General features: G+C 30.5%; 1 protein-coding gene across 2 annotated transcripts in view; it reads left to right on the top strand.

The window, feature by feature from the left end:
• The first annotated feature begins 2,505 nt into the window (after positions 1–2,505).
• Positions 2,506–11,287, top strand: part of LOC106458181 (serine/threonine-protein kinase PLK1-like) — a 15,516-nt gene continuing 6,734 nt past the window's right edge. Inside the window, exons 1-7 of one of the 2 annotated variants that reach the window (XM_022384325.1) lie at positions 2,506–2,609; positions 2,930–3,046; positions 3,408–3,625; positions 5,276–5,371; positions 5,714–5,913; positions 7,750–7,869; positions 9,916–10,035. In XM_022384325.1, the coding sequence (XP_022240033.1) occupies positions 2,535–2,609; positions 2,930–3,046; positions 3,408–3,625; positions 5,276–5,371; positions 5,714–5,913; positions 7,750–7,869; positions 9,916–10,035 (946 nt within the window). In that variant the 5' untranslated portion in view covers positions 2,506–2,534. The remainder of the gene's footprint in view (positions 2,610–2,929; positions 3,047–3,407; positions 3,626–5,275; positions 5,372–5,713; positions 5,914–7,749; positions 7,870–9,915; positions 10,036–11,287) is intronic. The other variant, XM_022384326.1, reaches the window with a different exon arrangement.

Below are 11,287 nucleotides of genomic sequence, written 5' to 3'. Positions count from 1 at the left end.
AAGGCTGAAATCTCTCAAATTGTTTTCTCTTGAAAAAAAGAAGAGTTAGAGGGAGGATCTGATTGAGGTGTTTAAGATTGTAAAGGGAATTGATAGTGTTGATTCATCATCTTTTTTCATATCTAACAGTGAGAATAGTAGGACTAGGTGACACAAATATAAATGTTGGCAGGGTAGGAGTCATCTTCAGCTTCAGATGTTGTAGAGGCAGTAAATTTAAGTACGTTTAAGAAAAAGCTTGATAAGTATATGAATGATAAAGGCTGGCTCTAAGATTTTTTTTATTATTATTTTAATTTAGTTTAGAGGATAGAACAGCTGAGAAGGACCAATAGGTCCTATGTTGTCCTAAAAAGTTATGTATTAGTAATATTAATAGAAATTAGAATGCATAGATAGCGTGCTGCCAGATCTTATCTCTCATCCAAATTCTGTCCTATTGATAGAATATGGCACTAAGTAGATGTATACCATGCCAAATTCTATCTCCATTCTTGTTGATTATAATTTTTAAATGTAACAGGGTAAAAATGAACTAATCTAGTAACTATCAATCTATCCACAAGAAGTAAAGGTAAAATTACATGCTTTCATTAGGTTGTTGTAGGCCTATGTTTTTATTCTATTTTGGTCTACATTTGAACTTTGAGGATTGGTGTTTGTGCTGAAATGTTAAAGCATATTTTTCTTAATTGTGTTAACTACATATGAAAAAATAAACTGCTGTAAAAATAGCAGTAATAATATTGCCAAAAATATTATGTTAATGTGACATGTGTGGGCAGGATGGGAAAAGGAATAAATTTGGGATTTGGACAGGATGGGATTTGATGACACATTTTCAGTAACACTACTTCAGTAATGTTAGGCACTACCATTGCATTACATTGTTAGTATTCATTGAAATTGTTAATGTTTTATTTGACAAGAAAATAATTTAGGGAAAATCTAGAACAAGTTTCAAAATGTCAACTTGTAGTATTAAAACAAACTCAAAGTTGAGACTGTCTTGGGAAAAATAGTTTAGTGGAAGATAGTAAGAAAATTATTAATGCTCATATTAGGTAGTCTAAAGTTTTATATTAAAACTTGTGTTTTAGCCTTTTAGTGTATGGTTTTCAACAAAAGCTATATCTGAACACATTGGGATATAATATTTCCTAGAAATTAAACTATGAAAGGATATGGAAAATTGATAGTTTTTTCAGTGATCACTACTGCACTGACATGGTCAACTGTGAGTTATAAAACATGGGTTAATTTTGTATTTTTTCACAGTGTAAAGTGAAGGCTGTCATTAAAATGTACTTTTCAGCAAACAGCATTAGATAGATTGAATTCAAATAGACATTTAGTAGTGGAGATTTGAAATATTAAAATATAAATGTGGATTTATTTAATGTATGACAATAAGACCATGAAGTGTCACATTTAACATGTATGTACATATACCTCATGATCTAACATATCACTTAAAATCTTTGATAGATTGTTTAGGCAGAGTATTCATGATAAGTACACTGGAATGTGCAGCAGGTGCAATGTATGCTCTTTTATGATGGCTGCAAATTATATAAATGTTAATATATTTATTACCTCTGAGATGTTTGAGTGCAACACAGTTAAGTTATAATAACTGTAGCAGAGAAAATAGTTATAACTACATGTGATTTTGTGCTATTAGTAATAAATGTTAAAATATTTAGAAACATGACTTATTTGACCGTGAGGTATAGAGTCATGTCTAGGTAAAATTCTTGTGATCTAATTGTTATTGTTAGACAAGTTTGCTCGTTGATACAAGTTCTTTTTTGGTTATTTCGTTAAGTGCCTTACCTGAGGAAATTCTTTTGTACTAGTGTATGGAACTCTAGGATTATAATCTGTTCTACAAACTTATAGAACTGTTTTTGTGCAGATGTTTAGTAAACTATTCAGGAGTTTATCAGTTAATCATGATGAATGAATATCTTTTTTATCAGCTAAATTGTTGTTTCAATTAAAAACTGTCTTAAGCCTTGTATCCTGAATTACAGATCTAGTTATGTTTCCAGTTCTGTCTTATATCAACTTGGATGAATTATGCATGTTACTTATGCCGTTATATTTCACTTTTTTTTGGTCCGATTTCTTATAAATATATAGTACTGACTGTACTACTCTAAAGTTGTATTTTATTATAGGAATTGATCAATGCAAGCTACTTATATAGACCTGAACTAAAAAATTAAAGCATGCCCACTTGATGAATATACTAAGGCTTATGAAACTAGAAGTTTTATAACTTTATGACACAAGAACATATACAATCTATGTACTGTGTAAGTCACCAGTTTTAGAATTCTGATCTTAATTTCTGCTGAATATTATTATATACATTATGTTTATAAGTATGATATTATAGCATCAAAGTAATACTTGCAGAATCTGTCTTATACTTGTTAATACTTGATATTATTTATTAGTAAACTTCATTCTGTGATAATTTTATTTTTTCATAGGGTGGCTTTGCAAAATGTTACGAACTGACAGACATGGAAACTAAAGAAGTTTTTGCAGGAAAGATTGTTCCAAAGGCTTTGCTTTCAAAACAACATCAAAAAGAAAAAGTAATTTGAAATTTTCATTAGTCAGGTTTTATTTGAATATACATTTTATTAACTTGTGAAACAAAACAAGAGTTATTTTATAAAGGACACCATTTTTGTGTTATATGTGCTTGCTCATTGTTTATTTTATTGTTTTGGTATTAGATTTCCAGCTATGAATGAACTGAGTATAATTTCTTTTAATCTGAATTTTCTAATGTATAAAATGTTGCATCTATTAAAATAAATGGCAAGTTTCATTATTATGTTATATAAAACAAATTACATTATAGTAAAGGATCTAACAAAAACTAACAATTTTGTTTTTAAAAAATATGCAGATGTCCCAAGAGATTGCCATTCACAGAAGTCTGAACCATATAAATATAGTAAACTTTCATGGTTTTTTTGAAGATCCAGATTTCATCTACATTGTTCTAGAACTTTGTCGAAGGAGGGTAAGAAGTGTTGAGCTAATTGTTCGACGTTTATTTCTCAAAAATTTCCAAATAAAATTTAAGTTAATTTTGAGCATAATTTTAGTAATGGTCAGTACATATCCATCTACACTTGTAAATGATTTGGTAAGGAGTGTTATTTTTAACTGGTTAATAGAAAAGTTCATCACTTAATCTGTGAGAGAAGTAAAATAAGTTATGGGTCTGAAAATCAGTACCAATTTATGAGTATTTTGTTTATTATATGTAAAGTTCCTTTTTATGTCAATCATTTCTTAATTGTTCTTTTATGTGATATATAAGGAGAGATATATGCTGCTTGTTTTGTTAGATATATATATATATTTATTTATTTTTTTAGTCTCTCATGGAGATGCACAAGAGGAGAAGAGCAATAACAGAGCCAGAGACTCGCTACTTCATAAGACAAATTGTTACAGCCTGCAAGTACCTCCATGAGCAAAAAGTAATTCACAGGGATCTTAAGCTTGGTAACTTGTTCCTCAGTGATGACATGGAAATCAAAGTGGGAGACTTTGGTCTGGCAACACGTGTAGACTATGATGGGGAGAGAAAGAGGTCAGAAATGTCATTAAAGAACAAATAAGTGATTCTTTTTGAAAAGTGAGGTAAAAACTTAAATTTGTCTGCAGCAAAGCATATGCAGTGCAATATAAATCAATATTGTGATTCTGATACAACATAAGAAATTATTAATTTAAGCAAACTTGGTAATGAATGGAAATGTACATCATTTGTTGTTTCAGGGTAAAGATACTTTTAGAACAATTTATTTATTTAATGGGTTTATATGAATTATGTTAAACAAAATTTAAACTAATTTTGTCATCCTTGGTTTCTTACATACAGTTTTGGAAATACTTATGGAAACAGAAAATAAAGTGGGCATAAAATGCAATTATTATATGATTTTTCCCTCTGTTGTATAAAAAAGGAATGCACCAGAATTCAGTCATTTGTTGATAGTTTACCCAGCAACTGTCTGTCATCTAACTAATCAGCAAGTACAGAATCAGCATAATACTTGTAAAAATACAGTCACTCATACTTTTCTCATCAGTAACGTGTTAAATGCATTCGTCACTCCCAGGACCAAAAATGCCATGATAGAAATATTTAGTTATTTTTGGCTGATGAAGACTACTATATACATTGGAGAAAGGCAGAATATAACATTTCAGCTGGATCTGTATGGAAGTTCCAAAGATAGTATGTGAAACTATTACTATTGATAACAGAAGCATTCAAGTAGAATGCCCAGTTTCTTCCAAAGTGATGTTAAGTGACTCAGAGTATGCTCTTTAGAAGAAAGATCTAACAGAGACCTTGACAATGGCATTGCTGTAATTACAGATGAGTACGTCTCCTCCAGAACAGTGAAGTCACATTAGCAAAAGATGTATACCTGCTCAGAAACCACTGCTTAGAAGAGATAACCAAACTAAAAGGCTGAAATTTGCAACAGTCTTGAAACAATTGCATGAAGGTGGGTGTTTTTTACAGATGAATCCAAGTTTGAATTGTTCAGCAACAAACAGTGCAAGTTTGTTTGACATCTAAGAGAATAGTATCACAATCAATATACAGAATTTATAATAATGCATGTTGGAGGGGCCCAATGCAAGTGTGTGTGGTGCATCTTGGCCTATAGTGTTGGAAATGTACACAAAAGTGATAATACCCTTGCTGCTGACACATAGAAGATTCTTATCCATCATATCATTTCCTCAAGAACTCTTGGATAGGAATTCATCTTTCAGCAAGACAGTGGCCCCAAGCATGCAGAAGATGCATGGTGAAAAGATATAAGAATCCTAAACAGACCTATGGAATACACTCAACCATGGCTTAGCCTGTACAAAGTACTAATATGAATATTATTAAGGCTGTATGAGCTTATATGAAAATGGTAACCAAATGACTTGGCTTCATTGTGGAGAGTAATACAAGACAGTGGGAACAATACAGTCATACAACAATAAACTTTGTTGCTTTGTTTGATGCATTTTGCTTTTGTATTTTAGTAAAAAAAAGACTAATGAAAAGTTTATACCACTTAGTTGCAGTTACTCATTGTTTATGACTGTATGTGTGTATCACCTGTGTATTTCTATCGTTATTACCAATCTTGTATGTTTTTATGTAAGATACTATGTCATGCAAAATAATTTACACCAGATGATACTCATGCAAGTTTGTCATATTCAGAACATTGTGTGGAACTCCAAACTATATTGCTCCTGAGGTACTTGGAAAGAAGGGACATAGTTTTGAAGTGGATTCATGGTCTTTGGGATGTATAATGTAAGTTTTAACTTCAAATGAAATTATCTGTCAGAACTGAAAAAAAAATATTGGATTAAAAATGTTTATTCATACATTGCTAATCAAGTTTGTTTCAGCTAAAAAATATTAGCATGTTTATACTATATAGTCAACCTCTGTTATTTGTGAACACTATCAGTGCCATATTCATTTCAGTTGTTTTCCAATGGAAAGAACGTTTTAAGTAGTAACATAGTTTTACACTTAAAATCAAAGTTAACATATTTCAGAAGGTCATTTTAGTAAAAAAAAGAATATTTAATTATTTTTTTTACATAAAGTATTTATTCAAAAAAAAACTAAAAAAATGGTACATTTTAGATATACACTGCTGGTGGGAAAGCCTCCATTTGAGACTTCCTCTCTAAAGGACACCTACATGAGAATCAAGAAAAATGAATACCACATTCCTTCTAGAGTCAGTCTTCCAGCTCGTAATTTGATACAAAAACTACTTCGGTCTGACCCTATTCAAAGACCAAACATGGATCAACTCTTACATGATGAGTTTATGACATCAGGTACATTTTCAGTAAATAAATGTCAAGTTGTGCTTGAGTTATTTGTGATATTTATATGTGTGTATATTTTAAAGCTGGTTGAATTAAAAATAGATAAAACTTGTTGATAGCTTAATCCTATAGCTATGGGTTTTCCTACAGGTAGGGGTCATAGGGTATAACATCTCGTTTGTAGACTTGCATTCAAAATTTTATGAATGTATTGCAGTAAGTCTGGAATCAAATTGTAGATTATAATTCAAATGTTAGTATTATACATCAATTAATTTCTTAATTTCAAAGTAAATACTAGATCAAAATTCCTAAATATCGATTTGTGTGTGTCATGTAGTATGTTGAGTGCAGCTTTGGTTCAAATTAGATGTGTCAAAGTCCAATTACAAAAAAGTATAGTTTCGTACGAAATAGAAACTCAAATTACCAATACTGACAATCTAGAATATTAAAAAAAAGAACCTTCCATCTTTTCTATTTACTGAGATATCACTATATTTAGTGAATCGAACACAGTGGCCCTGCCCACCTCTTTCATTGTTGGAAATACTTGCTTATGTACACTAACTTTGCTCGGTCACATGTTTATAACCAATTGAAAGCTCAGAATTTCTCCCATGTGGTTTTCTCAGCTTTCACAAGGTGTATTGGCTTGGAAAGAAGGAGTGAGATGAAATGGTACTCAAAAAATGTCTTTTTTTAGATGCAAATACAGCTTAGTTAGTAATCTAGGTAAATTACAGAGTTCTGTGTTATAGATATAGTAATTTATGTTTTTGTGTTATTACCAAATGCATATATTAAAACCTAAAAAAACTTGTTTCACATCTTCCACATGCAAAATGTGACAAGGCTTAGCATGCAAGGTACAGGCAAGTGAGTACAAACTTCTTAACAATCGTCAGTAATAGAGATCATGGTTTTCTCTATTTCTTTATTTATTGTATTAAGAAAAATAACCGAAATTTAAGAATTTATTTGTAACTAGTAATAATATGTATACATGTGTAATGTATTATAACCAAAATGTAATTGTATTTTACAAAATACTGGTCCACTAGAACAAAGCTAAGACAGTTGCACTTTGTAAAGTCCAGTTTTATGCTATTGGATACAATAACATGAGCAGCATGTGTGCCACATGATTGCAACTTCTGTAATATTTGTAAGACACAGCTGACAAGTCAATAAAATAGAAATAATAAATATAAAGAGATGTCACGAGCTTTTAGAATAAATATTTGTGTTTTCCTGTTACAGCTTGTAGTCATTCTAGAAAGAAAAAAGCATAGTTTAGATCTATTTCCTAATTTTTATGGTGGTTATGAGGTCGGTCAATTTGACCAAACCTGTACAGAGATAAGATATAAAGTTTTTCTGAGAAAGATGTTTGTGGGGGTTATAGAGATTTTGCAAGTGAAATTTGGTAATTTTCTGATACTTAAAAATATTTTTAATCTTAAAATCAAAATTACTTTCCATGTTGGATAGTCAACATTAAAAAAAATGGATTAGGAAATCTTTAATTGAAAAAACTTTAAAGCTTAATTAAGAAATACAATATTTTGTTTATGAAATCCTTGTAACATTTACTGATAGTTTGCAAAAATTTCATGAAGATGTGCATCTATTATAAAAAAAGTTATAGTATGAATGCTGTCATGGTTACTTTGGTGGTTATGAGCTGGGTGGATTACACCCAGCCTGTAGTCAGAGTTGAAAATTAGTTTGCGAGTTTTGTTCTTATATGTTAGTTTTGAATTATAAGAAAGTGTCAAGAATTTTATATCATTATGATAAATAGCACTTATAATGAAAGGATTGTGTTGATTGATTTTTCAGGGTACCTTCCTACTCGTCTTCCAACCTCGTGTCTTACAATGGCACCACGTTTTGATGCTAAGAACATATCTATCATATCCACAACAAACTCGAGAAAGCCTCTTCTGGAAATAAACAAGGGTAAGTTAGCTTGTCCAGTATGTCCCTTTGCTATCAGCATTGGATAGAAAGAGTATTTTTACCTTATGCTACAGATATATATTTTAGAATATAGAAAAGTGAATAATTAACTAATACTACTACATTAGACTACTCTGAAAATTAATGTCTGGTCTTCATATTAAATGCTTATCATTTCTCTCATGATAGGTTATAGTACTTATGAAAAGATCACCTTTTCTGCCGTGCCTCTTCCTTAGACATTTGTTAAAAAAAAAATCGGTAACACCAATAGCCACTACCTATCAGGAAATGAACAGTAACTTGAGTAGTTCCTTGTAATTAAAAATTTAAATCTACACGTTTTAAATCACTATTTATAATATAAAACTGCATATTTTTCTGCCAATGGCCATCTTTTAGCCTGCTATGCTGAGGTGGGTACAATCAGCAAAAATGCAGATAATTGTATTGCATTACTCAGATTACCATATCACCCATGATTAATGAAACATTGAAAAAAGACTAATGATTATCTTGAAACTGTAGTCCATTGGGTATACAATTTGTGCATTTCATGTATTGGTGTGCATGTAGGGGCATAATGTTTTCTTTATTTGGAACTAGCAAAAGTGCACGGCTTTGCTCAAGTTATTAGGTTGATAGTGTATGTATTCTGAACCCATTTTAGCATAAAAGTATAACCTGTATACTTTTGTTGTTAAGCAACATGACATAAAAGGCATTGTTGGAATGCATTGTTACCAAAATGCAGTGGCTTTTCTATATATTATAAGATGTTATATAAGTAACCACTTCTTTCCTGTGTGATTTTTTTTTGCTAGCTTACCTCATTAAAAAGAATTTACCAACATTTGACTGTCTCAACTGTACTTTTCTGCCTCTTTGTTGGTCAAGCTTGATTTCTCAAAATTTATTTATTTCAGTTAGTTTTTTCCTGTGACTTGTGTTATTATCCCTCAAGGAATTTAGAGCATTAGTAGTTTAGAAAAATTTGTTTAAGAAAGTTGAAGGTTAATAAAGCAGCTTTATTCTCATGCTCTAGTTTTATGTGGTTTTGATATTGAAATAAAATTATTGTTTGAAGCAAGCGTGTATAAATATGGAGCATCAGTGTCTGTTGAAGGATTTGTTAATTATCAGAATAATGAAATAATAGGAGCAAAGACAGAATTAAGATAATTTTCCTTAGTTGGTAATTCCAGCATAAAAGAGTGTTAGCTTCCCTTTATACAGGCAAGAAATGAGGTATGTGAGGAAAGTCATCAGTATTAGTTCATTTAGCTTACTTTACCTTTATAGAAATTGTTATCATGATGATCTTTGTTTCAACAAGAATTTATGCTTGTAAAAATGTATTGGTTTCATTCATGAGAAACTATTAGTCTGAAAATTGATTGAGAAGCTTTGAAATTATCTTAAATGCTGTTTTTTTTTATTAACTTACTGGCTATGTATTGATTTTGTCACATGGCTTTTAAAAGGAAAATTTTTATTTCACTAAAGTGTTTTTGTTTTTATTAATATACAAACTTATTTTATTGAGCTTAAAGAAGATTAGCATATCATTTTGTCATAGTTAACGTGTAAAACAATATGCATAATACTTTTCTACTATGGTATGAACTAGAATGGTATTTGTTAATCAATTAGTACAATGTTCATCAAACCATAGTACATACAAGCAAAAGATGGAGGGGGTTGGTAGCAGATGCTGCCACACATTTCTCCTTAACTCTAAGCAGTATCAGAATTTCAAAATTAATGGTAGTGAGAGATGGTCTTAGCTTTACCATAACTAAGAGAAAAGTGAGCAAGTTTGGTAGTTTGTATAGTCGAAAATCAAAATTTTGATTAGTTGGTTATTATCAGACAATCGATTTAATCAGAAGTTTGGTTAATCATTTAATTTACTAATTGATGTAATTGCTCATAGATAATTGGTTATATTAATTAAATTACCTAGCACTTGTGTGAACTTGATAGATAATTAACTAACTAACTAACTCACTTTGTTTTTTAAGTAAAAAATATTTTATTTCTCAGATGAACAATTTGGAGCACTGAGTAAGCCCAACACTCCAGTGAAACTGCCTGCTGTTCCAGAAGGGGTCACTATGCCAGACAAGCAAGGGAAACCTGAAAAAGTTGTTAAACCATCTGTCTGTAAGTTGATCAGTCGTCGTGTACAAGTTTCTGGACAACCCCTAAGGATATCTGTGGTCCAAATTACCAGAATATTCAGTATTAATTTATTTGTTTAACCTGTTGCCATAAATGACTCTTAATAATAATGACCAGAACTGCAACAAGTGTCTTGTACTTCAGTGTAGCACTTTGCAAGTTCCTGCTACAAACTATGTTACCAGTGATGCTAATTGTTGGGTAGGCTACAAATCTGTGAATGAGTAAAGCTAAATTCATATATTTTGTGCATACCCTATTATGAAAAGTATTCACTTTTTTTTGACAATAGATGTTGCTTAACACCAACATTTACTATTTCTTGTAAATTGACTTAAAAATTACAAGTCATTGAATAAGCTATAAATCTAGTAGATAAATTGTAGGTCATTAAATGTGTATAGTTTTATAGATTTTTATTATGAGAATGAAAAAGTTGAATATATTGGATTATTAAACAGTATTACTTAAATACAGCCCTAATTTTCTTTATTGTTTGGACACTTAATCCTCTCCACATGAGTCAAAGGCCATGTCTTGTGTTTGTTGACTTGCATTCAAAATTTCATTGAACTACTATTTTATGAATTTATGTCAATAAGTCTGGTATCAAAATGTAGATTATAATTCAAACTTTAGTATTATACATTATTTAATTTCTTAATTTAAAAGTACATATTAAAAAAACAACTAAACATCAAATTGTGGTATGTTGAATGCAACACTGGTTCAGATTAGATGTTTGTGGTGTCTAAATACAAAGTTTATAGCTTCTTATGAATTAAGAACACATTGTCGATATTGATAAGCTAGAATATAAACTAAGAACCTCTTATCTTTTCTATTTGCTGAAATATTGCTCATGTACTGAATCACACACACACTGGCTCTGCCCACCTCTTTCCATTTTTGGAAACACTTCCTTATACACACTTTTTTCTGTCTATGATGTGAATAACCAATCAAAAACTCAATGTCCCTCTAGTGGCTTTCTCAGCCATTTTGAAGTATTATGACGTCAACATGTTCTTTCAATACAAGACCTCAATCTGGTAAGTTGAGTCTTTAGTCTGCTTGCAATTTCACATTTTAGACTGAAATACAGTTTAGTTATTAAGCTTAATAAAGTATAGTGGAATTCTGTGGTATTGATATAGTAATTTATGATTTTTGGTTATTTCAAGTGTGTTTGTGTGTATATATATATATATATATATATATATATATATATATA

Source organism: Limulus polyphemus, unplaced genomic scaffold (genome assembly GCF_000517525.1).
Source record: "Limulus polyphemus unplaced genomic scaffold, Limulus_polyphemus-2.1.2 Scaffold426, whole genome shotgun sequence".
Taxonomy (NCBI): domain Eukaryota; kingdom Metazoa; phylum Arthropoda; class Merostomata; order Xiphosura; family Limulidae; genus Limulus; species Limulus polyphemus.
Note: the sequence above shows the minus strand (reverse complement) of the source record. Positions and strands in the feature narration are given on the sequence as shown.